Source organism: Micromys minutus (assembly GCF_963924665.1).
Source record: "Micromys minutus genome assembly, chromosome: 30".
In the NCBI taxonomy this organism is placed as follows: Eukaryota; Metazoa; Chordata; class Mammalia; order Rodentia; family Muridae; genus Micromys; species Micromys minutus.
Genome location: NC_137965.1, coordinates 30753667 through 30778395, shown reverse-complemented (window position 1 = coordinate 30778395; position 24729 = coordinate 30753667). Strand labels below are relative to the sequence as shown.

General features: G+C 45.6%; 1 protein-coding gene across 2 annotated transcripts; it reads left to right on the top strand.

Moving 5' to 3' along the window:
- Positions 1–1753: 1753 nt before the first annotated feature.
- On the top strand, positions 1754–18623 carry ZNF667 (zinc finger protein 667). 2 transcript variants are annotated; one of them, XM_080941790.1, is made up of 5 exons: positions 1754–1856; positions 4312–4391; positions 5445–5571; positions 7902–7994; positions 15521–18623. In XM_080941790.1, the coding sequence occupies exons 2-5, from the start codon at positions 4359–4361 to the stop codon at positions 17095–17097; spliced, it is 1830 nt and encodes a 609-aa protein (XP_080797916.1). In that variant the 5' UTR covers positions 1754–1856; positions 4312–4358; the 3' UTR covers positions 17098–18623. The 2 variants fall into 2 exon arrangements, with proteins under 2 accessions (XP_080797916.1, XP_080797917.1); XM_080941791.1 differs by lacking the exon at positions 1754–1856 and adding an exon at positions 2042–2077.
- The last annotated feature ends 6106 nt before the right edge of the window (positions 18624–24729 follow it).

The window sequence follows — 24729 nt, the reverse complement described above, 5'->3', positions numbered from 1 at the left end:
AATTCGGGACAAAGATATTGTCCTACTTAAGATATTAAAGGGGACCTGGCCACCAGGTACTCCCCGCATCTGTCTCTCAGTTTGTACCTATTACAGGGCCCTCTGGGCAGGCATTCTCCGCCATCTACCCTAAACTTCTCCAGACCAGGGGTTGGGCTACCCTCCCCCAGCTGTCTTTCCCTATGCAATCCAACCATTTTGGCTACCTGGTCCTACTCTCTTTGGCCTCCTGGCCTCTCGGTCTAGCCCCCTCTCCCCTTCTCCTCCCCACATGGCTTAGGGTGGTGTTCACTTTGGGCTCTGTCAGACCTCCTGCCTCTGACTGTTTCCCTTTTATCTGCAATGAACCTTTCCCTCTACCGTTCCTAGAACAGTCACGTCCTTTTCGTTTCGTTTTATTTTTTCCGTTCACTGGGAAGTGAACGCAAACTTTAGTCTTCCCGACCTCTTTTGTTGGTAACATCGTAGTTTCTCCTGGATAGATGGAGACTTTGAAAGGGTTGAGAGATTCTGAGCCTCACGTCTTCTTTGGGGATTCCCACCCTGTACCCGCATTCGTGGGCTGGGGCCCTTTACTTTCTCTTGGTTTCCCCTTTAGAGGAATGATGTGTAGAATTTAAGCTCTGTGCTCCTCTCCCACTTCCTATTTCTGGGGTCTCAGAACCCAGAATTCTTGGAACCTGTTTTGCCCTCGGCGAAATGAAATTGCCGTGTTCGCTCAGCAGAGCTGTTATAGGATCTTAAGAACAGTGCTCCTCACACGACGACCACTCAGATGTCACGGCTGACACTCATCACTGTCTTGACTGAAGATCTAAATAAGTCCCTTCCCTTTCTCTAGGCACTTGTTATGTTTATATGCAGGTTGGGTGTGCTGAATTGTGCAGCTGAAAGCTTTTCACTTATGCACACGCCAATGACATACGGGGTGCCATAACACGGTCTGGTGTGGAGTCTACTCTTACCCTGGTGATTCCTCAGGTATATTAATTCCTCAAGTATTACTCCCACCTCTTTTTTTTCTGGGTAAAATGGTGGGTGGCTCCGGAAGTGGCTTGGATGTGGTTATAATTTGATAAAGTAGAACCAGAAATAATTAGAGTTGCTCAAGAGGTTTAGAACAGGTCCTTCCCCTTTAAGTGGGATTTCTACTGAGATTCCTAGAAAATTTCAGGTTTATAGCTTGGGAGGGAGTAATTGTGCTGTGGGGAGTCTTCAAACCCCAAGGTAGTACGCCGGCCTTCCTTCTCCCGCGTCCATCATTTCCCCATGGCTTTCGGAACAGCCACAGAAGAAAATCTGTCCTCCCATCTCAGGGTCACAAGGTCTCCGGACAGGCGACAACGAGGGGGAAACACCCTTCCTTCAGGTTCTGGGCGTGGACATCCAGGCCCTAGCCAAAGCCTGAGGCTGGCGGCACAAGCTCGCGGTTGCGCATGGCGTGAGGCCGAGGTGTGGAACCCTAGGAGAAGCACCCCGGAATGGAGGAATGCCGTAAGGATGTTACCGAGTTTGGCGGCTCCCGTTAGAAAAGCGCTGAGCGTGCGAGCGCGTCCCGGCGTCCGCAGAGGAGTCCACGCACGCGCTATGCAAATTAGCCAAGGGCGTGGCCTCGCGCAGTCTCTGGGGCTCTGCGTGAGCAGCGTCTGGTTTGCGTCACGGGGCGTGGCTCCGCGCTCCCGGGGAAGCCCTGGGGGCGGGGCCGCACCGGCCTACGTCGTGCACGAGGGGCGGGGGGATGGGGGAGAGGCCCCGAAGGGATCCCTGTGGGTCCGGGAGGCGAGTGCGCAGGCGCGGGGACTCAGTTGCTGGCAGTTCTGTGGCAGCTGTGAGGCGGGGGACGCTGCAGGAGACAGGTGAGGAATCTGGTGACAGCCAGCCTTCAGTGGGAATGATTGATGGCGTGTGTGTGTGTGTGTGTGTGTGTGTGTGTGTGTGTGTGCGCGCGTGTGAGTGTGCGTGTGTGTGCGAGTGAGTGTGTGCGTGTGTGTACGTCTATGTGTGTGTGAGAGACGGAGACAGAGAGACGGAGAGAGAGACACGGAGACTGACTGGGCCTGTGGGCCGCAACAAACAGGTGTGAATACCACCGACTGCGTGGTGTGACCTGTACTAAGGAAGACACCACGGGAAGGGGCCGCTAGTGGACGTAGGGACTGAGTTCTGAACATCGCGGTTGTCACACTGAGTGTGACAGACTGATGGGGCTGTTATCATAGTCTGGGGGCACTCGGCCCGTGGGGCCCAGGAACAGGTGACCGTATGGGAACTGATTAGTGGCGCAGTGGGAAAGGGAAGCCACCACAGGCCCAGGGTGTGGGGACACAGTTCTGAGCTCTCTGTTGTCCCTAGCTGTGCGGCTGTGTGTGTGTGTGTGTGTGTGTGTGTGTGTGTGTGTGTGTGTGTGTGAGAGAGAGAGAGAGAGAGAGAGAGAGAGAGAGAGAGAGAGAGAGAGAGAGAGAGAGAGGATGATTTTGATTATCAAAGTCTAGAGATACTGTGAGCCACCAGATGACAGTGGCTTTGTGAGTGTGTGCCAGTGTGTGATTGCACCTCATCTCATTTGTTACCGTGGCAACGGGCTCCTCTAGAGGAGGAGATGTGATGGCCTGCTCTGGGAAACTGAACCTGTTAAGGATGAGACTTTTCCTTTTGTAAAAAGGGATAAATGGCGCCCATCAGAGTGTTGATGGAAAGGCTAAATGGGATATAAAATTATACAGGTGAAATGTCCTGTATAATGCTTGGGCCATACTGAATGCAGTATAGCGTCTGGCCTTTGTTATAGTGCTGAGAGTGCAGGTTTTGTGTTGTGCTGTTGGCCTGTGTACAGGTAGGACTGTAGTGGTGAATTCCAAAGGACTTTGGAATTTGGCCGTCTTCCACCTTTAGCAGGGGTTCCGGTTTGAGTAGTGGTGCACCCCACTTCTTTACTCCTGGCTTCTTGGCGTCTGCCCAAGTATGGTCCCAACGGGAAGCTGCACCCTACCCTGACCTGTGGAACCCGTTGGGTGTCTTCCTTAGCAGGGTAACTTCAGTGGAAGGGAGGTGGGAGTGGGCACAAGGGACCCAGGCCAGCCACTTTTAATGCTAGCACACAGTAGCACTTGGGAGACAGAGGCAGGTGGATCTCTGTGAATCCAAGTCTAGCCTGGTCTACGAATAGATTTCCAGGACAGGCTTCCACAGTGAGACTGTCTCAAAAAGGGGGGGCGGGGAGCATGGCCAGGCACTGCTTCCTAAATCCAGGATGGAGACTCTTGTAGACAAAGGTAAAGAGGTTTCCTTAGTCCGTACGCCAGTTTGCCCACATTTTTGATACAGCTGCCTAGTGACTGACTCTGCCACACCACGGGTTTTCTCCACGGTCACCAAAGCTGTTTTTATGTCATGTAGCATAAGATTTTGTCAAGTAGAAAGTCTGATTGGTCTCTCTCCTGCTCAGTTCCTCCCACCTTTCCCCCAGCAACATCTTATCACAGAATCTGCTCGCTGACGACTTCCTGATCTGGTCCCAGCCTGCCTCAGCTCACTCTGTCTTAGCACACCCCCCCTTTCCCCAGAGGCTGGAGATGGAAGGGGGGAATGGGGGGTAGTGGGGTAGGATATCCAGGTGGGTAGGAGGTTTCTCTGTACAGCCCTGGCTGGGATTAAGGGCATGTGCCACCCCACCTCAGGCCCTCCGCCTCCTGGCTGCACACAGCCTTATGATGTCTGCACATCAAGCCCGTGCTTAGCGCAGGGCCTTGGCTGTACCTAGAAAGTTGTCTTCCCTGTTCCTTGTGGCTCGCATGCTTACTACAGTCAGACTTGAGCTCACTGGCACCTCAGAGAGGCCTTTCCCAGCTCCTGCATCTCTCTCTGGTCCTCGTTTTACACTTCAGGGTGTGCATGCATTACCATTAGCTTATGTCATGTTGGATGTGGAACCGGGGGCTTAGTGCACGTGAGGCCACCCCACTCTACCAGCTGAGCTCCGCGCCAGCCCCAGCACATGGTTTTTGTTATGCAGCCTCCCTGGGTGTGCTAACTCTGGGAGAACGTTCCAGCCTTGAGTCTCATTACAGTGCCTGACACCTGCGGTCACCTGCCATCAGATGGGTGGCCAGGTGTACTTTCTTCATCTGGAGCCTACCGTGATCATAGGAACAGACAATGTTGTGTGATTCTCTTCTTGCCCCTTCCTGACGCTAATGGGGCTGGGGGTGGTGCTCATTTCCGGTGCCTTGGCCTGGGAGAGGCGACTGGGGACTGGAGACTTCAGGGCCACTCCAAAGGCTCTTGAGCTTCATGATGTCTCTTTCCTGCTAGTTCTGTGCCTCAGTCTGAATGTGGACCGTCAAAGGTGAGAGGAAAGGATGCCTGCAGCCGGAGGGAAGTCAAAATCCAAGGTACATGGTGACTATGATCTGGGCTTATTATGGTCCCACACAGTTTATTTTACATTTTGTACATGCGCCCCTCCCCCACACCCATTTTTATGGGAGCAATACCAATAGCCAACGCAGCGTGGGACCAAGCTACTCTATACAAGTTAAGTTTTCCTGGAGCTGAGGAAGATGGCAGTAAAGTGCTTAGTGCTGAGGCAGGGGGATCAAGGCAGGATCCGTCCAGTAAGCCTGGCCACCTGAGGTTGACTCCCAAGACGTTACATTGTGCTAGGACAGAACTGACCTCCAAATTGTCCTCTGACATCCACCTTGCACCGTGGTACATATCTCTCCATGTACACATAAATAAGTAAATAGATGTTAAACAAAAAGTCAGACAAGAAGAAATAAAGGTCAGGTTCAGTAATAGAGAGAGGCAGTGGGAAACCCTGACCTCGGTCCTCTGTCTGTTGGCATGTGTGCGCCCTTACACACACACACACACACACACACACACACACACACACACACTGAAATGCACGTGTACCACTGCCGCCCATCCCATACACACCATCTTCCTATGCTGTGATGAACCGTTGGTAACCGGATTAAAGAACGGATTTAATTTGGAAGGAGGCAGACTTTACGAGTGCCAGCTCCACCGTTTGATAATTACCTCACCTCCCTAGGCCTCGGTTTCCTCTTGTGTGGTATTACTCTGATCCCCTGGGCAAGGCCTTACCACTGCCAACCGTGGCTACTGACCAAGCCAGTACAGTTGGGTACTTAGAGACAAAAATGCCTCCAGGATAAAAACCAGCGACTCCAGATAAAAACCAGTGACTCCAAATGGCTTTGTTGTATTTTAAAGCATCATGGCCTTTAATAACAGTTTTCTTATCTTATTACTTTATTATGTTACGTGCTATTAGAATTATTTAATGCCTCTGGGGGTTCTTGGTCTCAGAATCCCTGATGTGACATGTTTCCTGAGGTTACTGCTTTTCTCTAGTCAGGCAGGAAGCACGTATGAAGCTCATGGTTAAATAGACTTGTAATTTTCTTTCATTTCAGGCACCAGTGACTTTTGGGGACTTAGCCATCTACTTCTCACAGGAGGAATGGGAATGGCTGAGTCCCAGTCAGAAGGATTTGTACGAAGATGTCATGTTGGAGAACTATCACAATCTGGTCTCAGTTGGTAAGGTGTCACGTTCCCCACCACAGCCCCGGTCAGAAATCCAGAACCAGCATGTAAAGGGCATGTGTCATTTACTGTCTTTTCAGGAAAATGGAAGTTGTGTGCATTTTTTAAAAAAAGTTGTGAGTGTATGTGTGTATGTGTGTGTGTTTGTGTGCATGTGTATGTTTTGTCGGTGTCTGTTTCTAAGTTACACAGTTGGTTGGCTTTTTACTGTAGTCACAGAGTTAGACATCAGTTACCACAATCAATTTTGGAACCTTTTTTACTACTCTCCAGTGAAACCTGGTAGTTAACGGCAATTCATTTCCAGTGTCTGTATATCCTGTGAGAGTGGGAAGTCCCTAGCCGTCATCTATCCTTTTGGATGTGCTAATCTGAGCCCTGTGTACAAATGGAGTCATAACTGTATGGCCTTCTCATTTAGTATAGTGTTCTGAGGTTCACCGTTGCTGCACATTTCAGTGCTTTAGTCCGATGTACATTATAAGGCTGGAGCTCATCTCGTCTGTCTCTTTGGATCATATGTATACGTATATCTATCTATCTATAGCTTATATTTGCTGTAAGTAGTATAACGTATATACGACTTGCTTTTTAAATACATGTACTTTTTGGCCTCAGAACCTTGAACGGAGGTCCAACATACCAATGGATCATAGAATGAGGGTGATTTCGTGCTGAAAGATGACAGTGTGAGACCTTGTGCTAGAAGCACCTGACCCTGTGTTCAGAAAAATAATTTATTTTATAGAGTTAGATTAAACAACTCTACTGTATATAACTTAGCTTTCATCTTTTCTATGTGAAAAATTAAAACCAACTCTCACACTTAACCATCTGAGCCCAGGATAGTCTGATATCAGAGCATGAGGCTACCCCAATACTGAACAGTTCGTACTTGAACACCAGGCTGACGTTGTTATTCTGATACTCTCTACCTGGGTCAGTGCGGGATCCACAGATTAAGGACTCAGTGTCACAAGACTGTCCCTACCTCAGATTCTGTCTTAGGTTTGGTTTTACTGCCGTGAAAAGACACCATGACCAAGGCAACTCTTATAAAGAACATTTAATTGGGGCTGGCTTACAGGTTCAGAGGTTCAGTCCATTATCAAAGCAGGAGCATGGCAGCATCCAGGCAGGCCTGGTGCAGGAGGAGCTGAGAGTTCTATACCTTTATTTAAAGGCCACTAGGAGAAGACTGTCCTCAGGCAGCTAGGAGGAGGGTATTAAAGTCCCCCACAGTTATGCACTTCCTCCAACAAGGTCACACCTTCTAATAGTGCCACTCCCTAGGCCAAGTATATTTAAACCATCACAGACACCACTCACAAGTCCAGACCTCTGGAGTTCCCCAACTAGCTGTAGGTTGGAGCTTCCCACAAACTGCCCTCCTCCACGTTTGTTAGGACTCAGCTATGTGCTTTAAGCTTGCCAGTTCAGGGAGCTGGAGAGATGGCTTGGTGGTTAAGAGCAACGGCTGCTCTTCCAAAGGTGCTGAGTTCAATTCCCAGCAACCACATGGTGGTTCACAACCATCTGTAATAGAATCCAGTGCACTCTTCTGGTGTGTCTGAAGACAGCTACAGTGTATTCATATACATAAAATAAATAAATTTTTTTAAAGAAGAGTTTGCTGGTTCAGCATAAAAGATGCTGTAGAGGCTGCCCATGGAGAGGTGAACAGTTGGGGAGGAACAGTGCAGAGTCCCCATGAATTCATCAACCTTGATGCTCCCTGAACCCTTTCTTTGGGCTCATACAGGCCTCATTACATTGGTTTGATTGATCAGTCAGGAACTGATTCAATTTGCCAGCCCTCCTGTGAAGTTAGGAGACAGGATGGAGGCCAAATTATAATCACTGTTGATTTCTTTGGCTAATTTTGAAGAGCTCTTGGACACCTGCTGCCTCATTAGCATATGAAAGACACCATTTTGGAGGGTCAAAGTTTTTAGGAGCTGAGTGCCAGCTACATTTCTTAGAAATAACTTTGTCCTCAGGCACTTGACTTTGATCCCAGAACTGAGAAGGCAGAGACAGGTGGATCTCTGTGAGTTCAAGTCCAGCCTGGTCTACAGAGTAAGTTCCAGGACTACACAGTGAAACCCTGTCTCGAAACCTTACCTCCCCCCAAAAAATAGAAAAGGAGATTACCATGCCTACCCTTATTCCTACCATCCCCCATCCCGTCCCTCATATCGTATGCCTGGGTCACAGTGTATTCCCACTGTGATGGTGAACCCACATTTTATTAACACAGGACTTGGCTCTGACGTCACTGGTGCCCACTTAATGGCTGGTTCTGGTATTTGTCCCACATGTAGGACTTGCTTGCCGGAGACCGAATCTCATTGCCTTGTTGGAGAAGGGGAAAGCACCCTGGATGGTGGAGCCATCAAGAAAGCGCCGGGGCCCCGGTGAGTGACTGAGAACCAAGGCTTGTGTCTTGTCATCAGGCTTCGAAGGTGCCGAAGTCATCCAAGCACTGGGCTGTTGGAAAACAACAGAAATGTATCACACACAGTCCTGAGAGGCGGAAATCCTAGGAGGAAGATTCTAGCAGATGTAGCATCTAATGACGAGCCAGCTCATAGATGTCACAGGGCAGGAAGGGTGAAGGAACACTTTAAGGACACAAATCCCAGCCCAAGAACTTCAACCACAAAACCAGACGGAATCCCAGGCCCTCACCATGTATCCCAGTACTCCTTGAAGTATTTATATCAGACATGGTCTCCTCCCAGCCATCCAGCTCATGTGAGTGCTCCCTCTCCCCCCCTTCCCTCCTCCAGTCCTCTCTCCTTATCTGTCTTACCCTCACTCTAAAAGTCCTCTGCAGTTGTTTTTTAACCCCCCTTCCCTTTAATACTCCCAATCCCGTTTGGCTCTTGCATACACTGAACCGTTTACTATCTAACACTCCTCTTCATGCCTCAAGGCCTGATCCTGGTCTCTCAACCCTTCCTCTGGTTACACAGAAGCTCACTTCGGGGATTACATGCCAGAGCTTCTTTTCCTCAAACCACCACACCTGCCTTGTATCTGAATGCACAGCCAAGGGGACTTCCTCAAGACACATGGCAAAGCCTCAGGCCTGTGCAGAGAGGTCAGAGCTCAGTATGAGGCCTTAGGATGAGAATAACAAATGTTCATTTAGTCTCTACTGGGTGTTGTTGTGTGTGTGGGTCTCCCTAAGTCCAACATAAACTCAAACAGTCGTCAGTACAGATGACAAAAGTTTATTGTACTCAAGCTGCTACTGAGGCACGAGGGCTGCAGACAGACTCAGCTGAGCTCCGACTGGGAAGAAGCTGCACAGCATGTTTAAAGGACAGAACCACAGAGTGGGAGGGAGCTGCGTGGGCGGCAGCACCGCCCAGTCATATTTTGACATAAGGGGTTTGTAGAGAGAATCTCTTGTAAGCACCTCCAGTCAATAACAAAGCCGATGGCCCATCGCTGAGGCAGGAAATAGGAGGTGGGACACTGGCAGGAAGGGAGAGGATTCTGGGAAATAGTTCTTATATTCTTTTAGAGAGAAGTGGGGAGGGCCGTGAGATATGAGATGGGAAATGGGTGTAAACTAGTGGGCAGAGCAACTTGGAGACGCACTCAGGGAGATGCTGAGATGAGAAAGAAGGTGCTGGCCAGGACTGGAGGACAGGTAACTAACCAAGTAGTGCACATAGGCTAGATTAAATGGTTAATAAGTTAAGAGCTAGTTAGGGAATGAGCCAGAATTTATAACCTAGGCATTTAATAATAATCAATTTGTCTCAGAGTTGTCATTTCAGAAGCCAGGGCTGGGAAAGGAGAACTTGAAATTTAGAAATTATTTTTATGGGCGGTTGAGCCGGGAGTTTTTACTGAACAGGTTAGGAGTAGGGTTTGTAGGCCTGGGAACATAAACTTAGTTTGACCCTGCCAGCAAGAAGGAAATGTCCTTGAGATGTCTGGACTCAGACAACTGTTTCCTCATAATAAAAGCTGTTCAGCTGGGAAATCCTTAGCTCCCCTAGGGCCTGGGGCGTTGAATTTAGTTTCTCCCTGTTAAATGGAGTCTGAAATGAAATGGTTGTTCTTAGAGTAAGTTTACTTTGCCTGTTTCCAACAGTGCTTTGAGATACAGGTTCCTCCTGAAAACTGGGGGGTTAGGCTGCATTAGGTAAATGGGGCACTGCTGTCCAGAGAGCCCGTGACTTCACAGACCCAGGGTGAAACTCAGTCTGCCTTTGCATCCAAAACCTGGGCCTTCACCCTCCTTCCCTCTAGTGCCCCATGACTCCACTTTCTTATTTTCCATCAGAAGAGGTGTCGGCTGATTTCTCTGATGACAACGTCACGATGATGAAGCTCATACTTGCATGACTCTGTCACTCCTGAAGTGTCATCTCCTCTGTGATTGTTCTTTCTGGCTCCCTTTGGGTTACTTGTTCCCTCTGTGGATGAATTCCTCTTTGGTTGACCCAGTTAAACATTGTTTAATTTGAGTCTTTAAAATAGCACTCATTGAATTTTTCTGCAGATCACCATACCAGGAGCTGGGTCTAAGCTATGGAGAAAGGCCACTTTCTCCATATGCAGCTCTTAGTGACTATGAACTTCTAAGAGTGTCTTTCACTTTCCAGTCACCAACAAATACAGCATAAAAGAGAGAGATTAATATGGTTTCTGGTTTGAGAGGGTTCAGTTCAGGACTGACTGGATCCATTGTGTTTAGCCCATGGTGTGGGGCACGGTTGGCTCAGCTGCACTGGTTCCAGGAAGAGGAAGAGGAGATGACAGGAAGGGCTGGAGACCAGGGTTATCTCTTCAAGGCTTGTCTCCAGTCCACCACCTCTCAACACTGCCAGGCTACTAGGAATCCATCAAGGGACTAACCTACCAACGAAAGCAGATGAGCTCTCACTGTCTAGTCCCTTGTTAGTGATTAAACCCACAAGCCAAGGACCAAATGTTCAATACACGAGCCCTTCTGGGAACATTTCCACACTCAAACCCCAGATAGTTACGTAATACAAAGAGGCCAAAGCAGTAGCAACCTGCTAGACAAGGTATGCCCACTAGTGTACTGCTGCCCCGAAGGTTTGGGAAGTAACCAGCCACTCCCACTGGCTTTGCGTCCACAAAGGGAAATCCATGCCTTAGATTATATATAATCTTGCTCAGAAACCCAGGGCTCAAAAGTCACAGGCCCTGGAGAACAGGGGCAGCTACTACTACGATTTATTTTGTTCTAAAAAGAGATGTTGTCCCGGCCTTTCGCCTTTTAAAGTGCCTTTTGCCTGTGGGCCACATCTGTTTCCTCTATCCAGATGTGGGACAAATACCTGTTCCTATGCCTCTTGTTCCTTCCCCTTTTCCCTAGTTCTCTGTCTGTCTCCTGTCTTTGTTTCTTATTTCCTGCTTTTTCGTCCCTCCCTTTTGTGCTGAAACTGTGTTCTTGAGGTTTCTTGTGCTGAGTACAGGTCCTTCCAATATCTCAGCCTTCCCAGCGCCCCTGAGCCCTCGGCTGTCCCCTTCCACTTTCTGTTTGTTTTGTTTGTTGTGAACCACCATGTTCTCCTTAGTGTTGCTTGCTAGAATGCTGACTGATCTTGCTGGCTTCAACTTGGGCAGGAGACCACAGCTGCAGTGAATTTATGAGTATAATGACCATGCTCCTCTCTGTCCTGACTCTTACATTCTTTCTACCCCCTTCTCCACCATGTTCTGTGAGCCCTGAGGAGCCGGACTTCTTGTTTATCTGATCCCGTGGCTTCAGGGCGAGATTTTATGTTACTTTAACTCCTCATTTTACCAGATGCTTCATTTCTTTCATGGTTCTGATAGTTATTACCGGGTATTGGACAGTTGCAGGAACTTTCTACCCAGCACTCATGAAGCAGCATTTGCTTCACCATTCAAAACCCTTCAGACTTGAGAAAGGGGAAGACGTCCTAGACTGTCCATTGCACAGTGCATCCAACAAGGGCTGGATAGGTACTTCAAAGTCACACATTGCTATTTTGATAAAACATGTATGGCTAGTCTGCTCTCTTAATTACCTTCCTGTCAATTGTAGTAAAACGCTCTGACGAAAGCAACTTAAGGGAAAGAGGTGTCTTAGTCACTGTTCTATTGCTGGGAAGAGACACCATAAGCAAGGCAGCTTTATTAGGGACAAAGGACTGCCTCTGGATAGAGAGGAGACAGATGTGGCATGTCTTGAGTCCCTTCAAGGTGGACAAGCATCTGCTCACCCCAGATGGGAACCAATGACAGACCAACTTAAGGATACCACCAGAACCCAACTTGATAAACCAATGAGTTTTATTGGAGTTACTTAACAGGAGTGTGGGTGAGGAATTACTTACAGGAGCAGAAAGGACTGAAATACAGCTGCATCACTCAAGCCGACCCCACCATGAGTGACAGCCCACAGAAACTGGGAAACCTGGAACATACCACATAGCCTGCAGACAGTTCAACAGGTTGGAGGGTGTCCTTTCCAAGTGACTCTGATCTAAGCTTCCAGGCAGCTCAGCTGGTTTCTGTTTCTTCCAGGCAGCTGATTTAGTTTCAAAGTGTTCTTTGTACCTCAGCTTCCTTTGTTTGAGAGGGACTCTCAACTTTTATTATTTACTCTGGCGGGGAGGAGGCCTTGTAAATCTAATCAGTTTCGGGCACTTCCTGATGGTATCTTGAGGTATTTATCATCCAGCCCAAAGACCTTCCAAACAGAACGGAATGTTTCAGTCTTGGAGGACACGGTTACACAGCAACACAAGAAACAGCTCACAAAGGCTGTAACACTGGAGCATACTGTACAAGTTGCCTTGTCTACCTAATAGGTTGGGAGTATCTCTTGCAGGTAGCTCAGGTAGTCTTGAAAGGATGGACTCCCGGGTCGGGATCTTCTGACCCTCAAAGTGCGGGTTCTCCGCACCTCCCAGGAAAGGCGACACCCCAAGTCACTCACGAGAAAGTCTTGATGCAAACTGCAAGAGGGTTTTTATTCCAAGCGGGCTGGGGCCCACAACCGTACACCATGCTGGAGTAGAGGGCTGCAGACCACAAGGGCAGAATCAGAACAGATTTTATATGGCTCACAACAAAGCCGGCCAATCGTGACAAAGCCTGCAAATCACAAACCAATCATTTTATAGCAAAACCCGTGAATCACAAACCAATAATTTACCTATACTCTCAGAGGTCTGTGTTTGCGTGGTCTCCTGGGTGGGGGTGGCAATGGCGGTCAAGATATGTCACTAGGGCGGGGGTTTCTATTGTGTGAGTGGTTTGCAGAGGCCAGAGAAGCAGTCAGTCAGCTTATCTCTTAACTTACTAGGCCCGGCTCAGGTATCTAGGGGCCTGTCCTACGCCCTTTCACCCAGTTTCATACAGAAAGCAGCTCCGGAACAGTAAGTGTGACCTTATATCTACTTACTGGCAGAGACTGGGTCTGGAATTTGAGGTATTTAGGGCCTCTAAGGAGTGAGAGTTAGGGCTCCTTTAGAGTGAGGTAGCTTGAGGTCCTTGGAGGGGTTAGGCTATATATTTTTTATCCTTTCAGTCTGAGCCTCTTTTGTTTGAGAAAGTCTTTCAGGAACCTTTACTGCTTGCATGTATTCAAGGAGGGAAAAACCTAATGTATTTGTTCAGTTTCAGGAACTTCTTAAAGTCTTTGATGTTTGCTTTCTGAACTTAACAAGCTTCTCTGCAAGATAATATGATTTTATCTCTCCTTAGAACTTCCTGTATCTTAATGAGTTTCATTGCATGATGGGATGCTTTGCGTGCATTTTAATATCCTGTGTCTTATTGAACCTTTACAACATACTGTTTTCTCCTGCTTTCCTACGTTCTGTGTCTTAATGAGCTTCTTTCCCAGATGAATGGTTTTAATCCCAGAGGAAAGTGCTATGTAACACCCAACAATGGGAGGATCTTTGCTCATTTATTCCAATCAAAATATCCTTCACAAGCCCAGAGGCTTGTCTCTCAGGTATCTAGTTGGCAATTGAGATAATCACATCTTCTAAAATACAATAATTGAAGAAACTTTGAAGAGTCTTGTCCTTTTTGTTCTTAATGACCCAACATCAATAATAAACCAATAGCTTCAGTTATCGGGTCTTTGAACACCAGAATTAACAGATGAAGGAGACAGTATGGACCAGAAAGTTTGTATTTATTATTCATAGTTCTCATGAAAATCCTGTCAGGTAGCAATTGTATCTATTTCATTTAATTTTTAAAAAAATTACATGGTAATCTTAAAAAAATAGAATAAAATAAAATAAAAATTACATGGTAGGGCTGGAGAGATGTCTCAGCCGTTAAGAGGTCTAGCTTCTCTCTTCCAGAGGTCCTGAGTTCAATTTCCAACAACCACATGGTGGCTCACAGCCATCTGTAATGCGATCCCATGCCCTCTTCTGGTGTGTCTGAAGACAGCTACAGTGTACTCATATACATAAATAAATAAATTTAAAAAATTACATTACACATACATGCACATGCACCAAAGTGCAGATTTGGGGATGAAAGGACAACTTGAAGGTTGTTCTGTACCTTGGTCCAGAAGATCAAATATAGGTCAAACTTGGTGGCAAACTGGTCTACCCAGTGGTATCTAATTTAAAGAACATAATGGGTCACAGAAAGATAGTCAGTCAGGACTCTTGCAGAGTTTTTATAGTGTTACCATCTTTAAAGAGAGGCAGGGCCTCTCTTTAATAGTTTTGTTAATCTGGTATTACCCAAATGCTACAGAATGCAATTAGTGTTCCTACAGTGAGATGATGTTCTGCATGCCTTTTTAATGGAACATCTTCGCTGGAAGGTTTGGTGTTGGCACAGGGCACACCAAGACCAAGTTCTCAGCACAAAGGAGATTTATTTGCCCCAGGGGGATAGAGGGCAGGGAATAAGAGACAACAAACAGGAGACAGTGAATGAGGGAGAAGGGGAAGGGAACAAGGAATCAGGAGAAAGGGGATTTGTCCCAGAGGGACAAAGGACTGCCTCCAGATAGAGAGGAGACAGATGGGGCACATAGGAAAATGGCGGTTTATAAAGGTAAAGGGGAAACCCCTGTGTTAGGATGAGGTGTTTAATTTTAACTGGCTGTGTTAATTAGGTGAGCCAAAGGCAGCTTTTGATCGCTGCACTTCATTACTTTGATACCCAGACTGTGTTAGCCTTAGAGGAGGGAATAGTCCTTGGTGGCTAGCTTTAGGAATGTAATCTAAGGGTTTACAGGGGACAGGGGTTAGGAGAAGGGCTCCTATTAGAGCCATGTTTGCCATACTCAGGCTGGATATAGCCCTTCTCATTCACAGCTTACTGTATACCCATATCATACCAGTCACATTTTAGGTACCCACTCAGTACATGTGACTAGTTGCTACTGTATTGAATGGCACCGTTTTAAAGCTTATGCTGTTTATTGTGCCCCCAAAATTAAGGTCTATAGTCAATATACTACATAAGTAATTACTATTTCAGAAAAGAATTGTTTTAAAGGCAATTTTTTTTCTTTTAATTTTGAGTCAGTTTCTTATCACATTGCACATGCATATATGCATATGTGCTGAGCTGACTTTGAATTCAGGATCTTCCTGACTCAGCCTCCTGATTGCCTGGAATTCAGACATGACAGCACTGTTATCAGCACAAGTAATTATTTTGAGCCATTTCAGACCAATGTGTTCTACTCCAATTTGATCACTAAAGAATAGAGTCATTCTTTTTAGCTTAATATGTTACTCTGTTTCCTTGGAGTTTTTCCCTGTTTCTCTTAATTTAAAGTTTTTACTGTTTTAAATGTTTGTGGTTTTCAGGATTTGCTATTCAAGAATATGCTTTTAGTGTATAATTATAATGACTCCTGTTTTATTACACGAGTTTTGTTTCTTCACCACAGGAAAACTAATCCTAATTTCTTGGTGTCTTTCAGAATCAGGGTCTAAGTATGAAACCAAGAAGTTACCGTCAAATCAATTTAACAAATCTGGGCAAAGCATCTGTAAGAAATCAGCTTCTTCACAACAAAAGGTTCCCACAGAGAAGGCAAAACATGGCAAGAATTCAGTCCCAGGAAAACCCAAGAAAGGACATTCAGGCAAGAAATCTTTAAAGTGTAATAGTTGTGGGAAAACCTTTTTCCGAAGCTTATCTCTTAAACTTCATCGAGACCTTCACACCGGAGAGAGGCCATATGAATGCAGTACTTGTAAACAAGTTTTCAGGCAGATCTTGTCCCTCATTCTTCATCAGAGAACTCACAATCGGAATAAAAGCTATGAGTGTGATCAGTGTGGGGACATTTTTAATAGAAAGTTAACTCTTATGATACATAGAAGAACTCATAATGGAAAGGAAAGTTTTCACCATGAGAAGGCTCCAGATTTATGTCCATCTCTTAGTGTGCACCATACTAATCACACCATTGATAGCTTCCACCAGTGCGGAAAGTGTGGGAAAGCCTTCAGCCAGGTGTCATCCCTGTTACTTCATAAGAGGATCCACAACAGAAAGAAAATACAGAAATACAACAAATATGGGAGAGGCTTCAAAAAGAAGCCAGTCCTTGTGCACGAAAGAATTTGTATTGGAAAGAAAAGTCGTGAAAGTAAGACGGCCTTAATTCAGAGTCCCAGGCAGACAACTTGCCCATCAGAAAACCCTTTCACATGTAGGAAATGCGGGAAGTCCTTTAGCAGGATCTCAGCCTTAATGCTTCACCAGAGAAGTCACACTTCAGGGAACCCCTACAAATGTGATAAATGTCAGGAAGACTTTGGACGCCTTTCGACCCTTATTCTGCACCTAAGAGTTCATAGTGGGGAGAAGCAGTTTAAGTGCAACAAGTGTGAGAAGGTGTGCAACCGCCTTGCTTCCTTTATTCAGCACCAGAAAGTTCATAAAAGGAAAAAGAAGCTCATCGAGTGCAAGGAATGTGGGAAGATGTTTGGTGGAATGAAAAACCTTAAAGTTCATCTCAACATCCATTCAGAAGAGAAGCCTTTCAAATGCAATAAATGTAGCAAAGTTTTTGGCCGCCAGTCATTTCTTAGTGAACATCAAAGAATTCACACTGGAGAGAAGCCCTATCAGTGTGAAGAGTGTGGGAAAGCCTTCAGTCACCGAATATCTCTTACCCGACACAAGAGAATTCACAGTGAGGACAGGCCTTATGAATGTGATCTGTGTGGGAAGGCCTTCAGCCAGAGCGCTCATCTTGCTCAGCATGAAAGAATTCACACTGGAGAGAAGCCATACGTGTGCAAAATATGTAAGAAGTCCTTCACTCAGCGCATATCCCTCATCCTACATGAAAGGAGTCACACTGGGGAGAAACCCTATGAGTGCAATGAATGTGGGAAGGCATTCAGTAGCGGCTCAGACCTCATCCGACATCAGAGAAGTCATTCTTCAGAGAAGCCATATGAATGCAGCAGATGTGGTAAGGCATACAGTCGAAGCTCCTCTCTGATTCGACATCAGAGTATACATTCAGAGGAAACATCCTGAAGCTGTCGCTGTGCGTACAGAAGCTAAAACGGTTATCACAGAAGTGCTCAGAGGCATGGAGAATGTGTGTAAGTGTTCTTGACTTAGGACGACATATGTCCCAATAAACTCATCATGAGTTGAAACACTTGAGACAAAATATATATTTAATATACTTGACCTACCAAATGTGATCATTTAGCAGCACAATATAATGTGGAGTCCCAGTTGTTCACTCTCCTGACTGTATGGCTTCCTGGAAGCTATGGCCTGATCCTGTCGCCCAGCATCGTGAGAGTTATTGTCCTGCTTACATCAGCCTAGGGAGAGATGACTATTTGACCCAATTCCTAGTTGAATGGATATTGCTTCTGTACCATCATGATACTGAAAATCATTAACTGGAGAAAGGGAACTATCTGCCTATAACACGTTTTGTGTATGTGGGGCCATGTAATGATATTCTCCCTTTGAAAGCCAAAGAACAAAAGTAGTCCGTGGATTTTTGAAGCGATGGTCTGAAATCAGCCGAGGATGCTCAGAATTGAAGATCAGGGTTATGGATGAAGGTGGTTTTTGGTTGGCATTTCATTTCTAGTGTAGTGTTCAGGACATATCATTGGATACATACAATGGAATGGAACTGGAACTACAGAGTCTGTTTTTCTAGATAGAGCTTTGAGCCTGAGTTGAGGTCCCAGGAAAATAGAATGTTAAGTCTAACAGGCAAAGCAGGCAAAGCAGGTGCCTCTTTCTCCCAACAGATCTGTGTTGGGATGAGGACGAAAAGGGTGAGTCTTTAGGTTGCTAGAAATTACAGAGGGCATGGAAAGTAGTTAGTACCACACTGCCTCCCTGGTTGTGAAGATACAGTGCAAAAATTTAGTAAGACAGGCTGAGGCTTGGGCTGGAGATACTGAAGAATGAGGAACTTCAGATCAGGGAGAAGCTATTTTTTACTTTTTTTACTTGAAAATAAACCATCTATATTTATATAACTAAACAGTGTTTTAATTCAGTACTGCTGGCTGCTGTACAAAAAGTTACTCTTGAGATATGTGTTTGTGTTTTAATGGTCTGGACATTTGTGCCACCCCAAAACTCGTATGTTGAAGCCCTAACCCTTTAATGTGATGGTATTTTGAAATGAAATCAATGAAGTCATGGTACAGGTGGACCTTTTTGATATGTTTTTTGATCAGAGACACCAGAGGGTGTTGTCTTCTGTCCCATGTGGGAACACCAACAGGCCATCTGCAAACCAAGAAAAAACCCTTACCAGAACCTGACCAGTTTGATAGTCTCACCTTGGATTTCCAGCTTATGGGGGAACTATGAGAGCCTCATGTCCCGTAGTCAACCGTTGGTAATACTGTGTTAGAGCAGCTCAAGCCGATTAGTTCATGGAAGAACTCCTAGGTTAAGGTGCTGGCTGCTTTCCTTTGACCTGTCCAACGTCCAATGTAATCTTTGTCCCCTTTTCCAGCTTCTGTAAGCTACATGAGAAATAAAATCTGAGTTCTTTTGTGTGATTAGATCATATACAGTTAGGCTCTTTTGTATGTTTTCCTTCTGCAACCGCTGTTTAATAAAACATCTGTTTCTTGTGAGAAAAGCTTATGCTTGTTTATATTGTTAAGAAAAGTTTATAGGGGTTCTAATTTTGACCGCAAACATTTGATTTGAATGGGAAATGCCCACCACAGGCTCATCCTTCCCAGCTGGTAGGAGGCTCTGGGGGGTATGAGGTGTCCTTGGGGGGTATGAGGTGTCCTTGGGGGGGTATGAGGTGTCCTTGGGGGGTATGAGGTGTACTTGGGGGGGTATGAGGTGTCCTTGGGGGGGTATGAGGTGTCCTTGGGGGGGTATGAGGTGTCCTTGGGGGGGTATGAGGTGTCCTTGGGTGCTATGTCTTGTCCAACCCTCTCCTTTGAAAACTTCCTTTAAGGAATAAATTTTTAAATTTTATTTGTGTGAGTATATTGAGCTGATGCAGGGGCTCATAGCCAAACATTAGGCAGAGCTCAGGGAACCTCAGGAAAGGGGGAGGATGGATGGTAGGAGCCAGAGGGGTAGACACCAGGAGAACATGGCCCGAAGATGTCAACTAAGGAGGAGTCGTGGGAGCTCACAGAGACTGGCACAGAGATCACAGTCCCTGTGGGCCCAGTCCCACTGCCTCTTGTCATGCTGTGTTTGGCTGATATCCCTCAGAGGCCTGTTCTTCTCAGAAGGGAAATGGAGGAGTAGTGGCTCTGGGGAGCTGGCTGTGTGGGAAGGTGATGGGGACAGGACTGGGAGGAGTAGAGGGAGTGGGGGCTGCTGTCAGCATGCGTGGGAGAAACATAAGCAAAGAGAAAAACGTTCAAAATATTTTACATGTGGAAATGTTTTGCCTGGTGCTCAGATGCCAGAGAGGCCATCGGATTCCCTGGAGCTGGAGTTATGGCTGTGAGTCACCGTGTGGGTGCGGGGACCGAACTGCTGCAATAATGACAGGCGCTGTAAACCGCTGAGCCGTCTCTGTAAACCGCCGAGCTGTCCCTCCGGCCCCTTCAGCCAAGCAGTGTACAGTGCTTTGTTATGACAACTCAAGCTAACTAGTACGTTAGAGAGCGTTCACCAGACCGTCCCTGTCCCTCCTTTCCCCATCTCCTTTCTGATCACCAAGGGAACTGTTTTGCCCTGCCTGCCCTGCTGTGATGGACTAAACCCAAAATAAATACTTCTTTGTTTTGCTCAGGTATATTTTCTCAGCAATAAAAATTCTACTACAAGAAAACAACCAAAACATATGCAAGTTAAACTTGCAGGCAGGGTAAAGGCAGCTGAAATGTTAAGTTTTCAGATACGTAAGCAAATAAAACCACTGCAGCAAGTGTGAAGAGCAGCATAGAGAACACTCCAGGCGAGGACCGTTTTCCTCTTCTGTGCCCCTCACCTCTGTCCAAATCTTTATGCGTTGTCAAGTCTCTTGGTTCCAGATCAATAGTATCCCTAAGAGGATGCCATCTGAGATGTGTATTCTGATTTGCATCCTGTTTCCGGTGATAACGTATTGACTCAGGAGGAGAGTCTGTTTGCCTTACACTTCCAGGGCAGCATTGAGAAGTCAGGGTAGGAACTCAGAAGGCAGAACCTGGAGGGATGGTGGTTCCTGGCTGGGTCTCAGGTTCATGCTTAGCTAGCTGCAGCACATACCTCAGGACTACCGGCCCAGAGACTGGTGGTATCCACAGACCTGATTTTACAGTTAAAACCCACCCTCCATTGGCATGCCCACAGTCTGATCTGGGCAGTTCTCAGAGTCCTCAAATGACTCTAAGCTACAAGTCTGATGGACCTGAGTTTAATCCCTGGAACTCACATGGTGAAAGAAGATAACCAATTCCTTCAGGTTATACACACACACACACACACACACACACACACACGCATGCACCCACCACAATGTAATCTTTAAAAAGAATATGTAAGATTGAACAACGTGAAATATTCCTTAAATACATAAATTAAATGTAAAATGGTGCTTTTTGTGTGGTGTTGGTGGGATAGTAGTATAAACACTCAAAAAGCTGAAACAAGTGGGAAAGGGGGTAAAAGCAGTTATAGAGTAATTGCTTAGCATGTGGTGAGGCCCTGGGTTTAGTTTCAACAGAAAAAAAAGGGGTCAGTTTCCAAAAACACATCATCTCAAAGGACATAAGTTGACTTACAGAGGTGCAAATTAAATGATGTTAAAGCACCAATAGAAGCAACCTGAATCCCTGCTTGGCTTGAGCTACCCACATACCTTTTCAAAAACAAGAAGTTCTTTGCTACCTCTGTGGTGGTCAAGCTACATGCATGGGAAACCCCTCTCCAAACACAAGCGTAAAAACCAAATTTAGATTTCCAGCACCAATTTAAAAGTCAGGCATGGGGCTGGAGAGGTGGCTCAGTGGTTAAGGAGCACTGACTGCTCTTCCAGAGGACCTGAGTTCAAATCCTAGCAACCACATGGTGGTTTACAACCATCTGTAATAGAATCTGATGTCCTCTTCTGATGTGTCTGAAGACAGTGTACTCACATAAAATACACAAATAAATCTTTAAAAAAGTCAGGCATGGCTACAACTGTCTGTAACTCCAGTTCTTCGAGGCAGAGACAGCTGGATTCGGGGAGCTTGCTGCTTAGACAGAATAGCTGAAAAGGTGAATGGCAGATTCGTTGAGAGACATTCTCAAAAAGTACAATACAGCCAGGAATGTTACATGCCTTTAATCCCGGAACTCAGGGGGCAGAAGTAGGGGGATTTTTATGAGTTCAAAATTAGCCTGGACTACTATATAGATAGTTAGTAGTCCACAAAACCAAAAGGTAGAGGCCTGAAGAGATGGCTCAGTGGTTAAGAGCACTTGGTGCTCTTCCAGAGGACACAGCTTCAGTTTAGTGCCAGATGGTGGTCAGCAACAATTCCAATTCGAGGATCTGATGCCCTCTTCTGGCCTCCAAAGATATGAGGCATACACGGTGCACAGACAAACATGCAGGCAAAACCACCCACACACTTACAAATAAAATCAACAAGTCTGGGAGATAACTCTGGTAAAGAACTTTTCACAAAAGCCTGGCTACCTCAATTGGATCCATAGAACCTATGTTAAAATCAGATTCGGTAGCACCCATGTCTATAATCCCTACTCTTATAAATAATCCCTCATAAAACATAAGGAACCCCAATAAAACCCATTGTGCTGAGAAATTTCCAGTACCCTTATGGTGGCTTACAACCATTTATAACTCTAGTTCCGGGGTGACACCTGGCTTCCTCAGGAAGTAGACATACATGTAGACAAAACCCCATGAACATAAAATACAAATTAAAAAAAAAAAATCCGGGCTGGAGAGATGACTCAGCGGTTAAGAGCACTGACTGCTATTCCAGATGTCCTGAGTTCAAATCCCAGCAACCACATGGTAGCTCACAACCATCTGTAATGAGATCTGATGCCCTCTTCTGAAGACAGCTACAGTGTGCTCACATACATAAATCTAAAAAAAAAAAAAAAAAAAAAAAAAAAAACCAAAAACCAAAAAATAAAAACATCACTGGTTGACCAAATTGGGCTTGGATGTGATCATTACTCTGGTCTGTAGTGGGTTGCCTTTCTGGGATGAGTAGGTGTGTGTGAGAATGTGGAAATGTTGCAGCTCACCAGGAAAGTCCATCATACAACATGGTTCTACAGGGTGGTTCCAGAAAGTTAACATTATCATCACTTGAGGGAAACAGTGCTGTCACCATAACATTAGGTAGCTAGTGAGGTGTTAGCAGACTTAACATTGTTGAGGATGGACACATCCCTCAGTAACAGCAACTTGTAAAACCAGAAAACAAAATGTAGGACTCTGATTATTGATCAAACAGTGGGTTCAGAATCATATCTCTGTCCTTCAGTAAAGAGATGCCATTCTGAATTTCCCAGAAGGCTAGAATAATGGTTTGAATAGGTTTGGCCCCCATAGATTCATGTGTTTGAATGCTTGGCCCACAAGGAGTCTCACTATTAGTAGGTATGGTCTTGTTGGAGTAGTTGTGGCCTTGTTGGAGGAAATGTATCTCTATGGAGTCAGACTTTCAGGTCTCATATATAAACTCAAGCTATGCCTAGTCTAATAGTCTCCTGTCTGTCAGCAGGACAGTCCCCTTCGGCTGCCTGTGGATCAAGATGTAGAACTCTCAGTTCCTCCAGCACTGTATCTGCCTGCACTCAGCCATGCTTCCTTCCTACCATGGTGAGAATAGCCTAAATTTCTGCAACTCTAAGCCAGCCCCAATTAAATATTTTCCATTAAACCAGTTGCTTTGATCGTGGCGTCTGTTCACAGCAATAAAACCCTAAGAACAAGGTTTATATTCCATTATTTTTTTCTTTAGGAGTTCATCCAAAAGAGCCTGTCAATCACCAGGTTGAAAAATGACTCTGAGGAAAACTTTCTGTTCTAGAGACAACAGAAATAGTATAAACACTGCCTAGATTTCTGTGGCTACTGTCCAATTTTACCTACAGTGATCCTTTTGGAAATGCTATAATTTGTCCTTTAACAGACACCTGTCATACACACTTCGTTGTTTGTGTCTTGTCTGAATTCTTTCAGTAGAGATCATATAGACTAGGATGCAAAGGGGAAGCCAGGGCTAGAGCTTGGTAACACTTAAGATGATTATTCTTGGACCAGGGTACAATCTCACCATCATATGAGGTTAATTTTCACCCATTATCAGGAAAAAAAGTGAATGTGCATGCACACGTAGGAAGTATGTGTGCACCAGAGGAAGCATAATTTTGGAGGTTGATGTCAGTTGACTTCAATTGCTCTCCACTTTAAAAAGATTACAGTATATATGTATTCATGATGTCAGGGAAATGTGTGCCACGATGCTAATATGGAGATGAGAGGGCAACTGTGGGAAGTAGACTTCCTGCTACAACCTCCCTGTATGTCCTGGAGCTTGAATTCAGGTCATCGCGCTAGTGCAGCAAAGGTTTTATGGGCTGAGTCATAGTGATGGCGTGTCACCTTTTCCTTTGAGAAAGATTCTCTCCGAGCTTGGGGCTCATCAGTTTGGAAAGGCTGATGAGTCAATGGGATCTGCCTCTCTGCATCTGCAGTGCTGTGGTCATGGACTGACACACTGCAGCACCAAGCTTTCCTGAGGGTGCTGGGATCTGAACTCAGGTCCTCACACTCGTATGGAAGGCATGTTACTGAGCCATTTCTGAAGTCTCATTAAAATCAATCACACTGCTGTTCCTAGAATCCAAGGTGAGTGCAGGTTTAAGATAATGGAGACCCCTGGGCACTTTTTACAGGGTCTTGTGGGACTAGGTATGGAGTCAATGCTTTTTAAAAGGAGTTGTTATAATCCTGGACATTGGCAATATATATTCTTTCCATTTTGAATATACCCATAAATGGCTTTATTAGCTTTATGGACATTCTCAAAGAATCAGCTTTTTGTTTGAATTTCTATTTGATTTCCATTCATGGGTGTGAGTATTTTTGTGTGTATGTGTTTATGTGCGTGTATGTACAAGTAATAGGTAGGGCCTCCCTCATGCATACTAAGCTGGTACTCTGCCAATAAGACACACTCCAAGCCTTCTTTCTATAGTTCCTGTTCTTTTTTAAAAAGATGTTTTAGTATGTTATACATATGTTTTGTATGTACAATACTTGCACACATGTTCAAGGAGACCAGATGAGGGAATCAGAAGCTCTGGAACTGGAGTTACAGGTGGCAGTGAGCCACCATGTGGATACTGAGAACCGAGTCCAGGCCCACTGAGCAGTCTCTTAACCACTGAGCAGTATCTGCAAACCCTAGTGTCCACTCTTATGCCATGGACTTCATCACCCTTCCTCTTCTAAGTTGTTCAGGTACAAACTAAGGTTGACCTGAGATCTTTCAGCACAAGTGTGAGATGCTGCTGTATTTCTAAGTACCATGTGAGCTCCATCCAGCAAATTCTGATTTGCTATGTTCTCAGTTGACTCAGTTTAAAGTATTTTATGTTTTCCTCTCTGATTTCTTCTTTGAATTGAGTTCATGGCAAGTGTGCTGGTATGGTTCAAATTTTGGGTACATTTGGGTTATCTTTCAGTTA

Coding starts and splice junctions, on each gene's coding strand:
- ZNF667 (XM_080941790.1), top strand. CDS start 4,359: ATGCCTGCAGCCGGAGGGAAGTCAAAATCCAAG. Junction 4,392..5,444: donor GAGGGAAGTCAAAATCCAAG/GTACATGGTGAC, acceptor CTTTCATTTCAG/GCACCAGTGACTTTTGGGGA. Junction 5,572..7,901: donor TCACAATCTGGTCTCAGTTG/GTAAGGTGTCAC, acceptor TCCCACATGTAG/GACTTGCTTGCCGGAGACCG.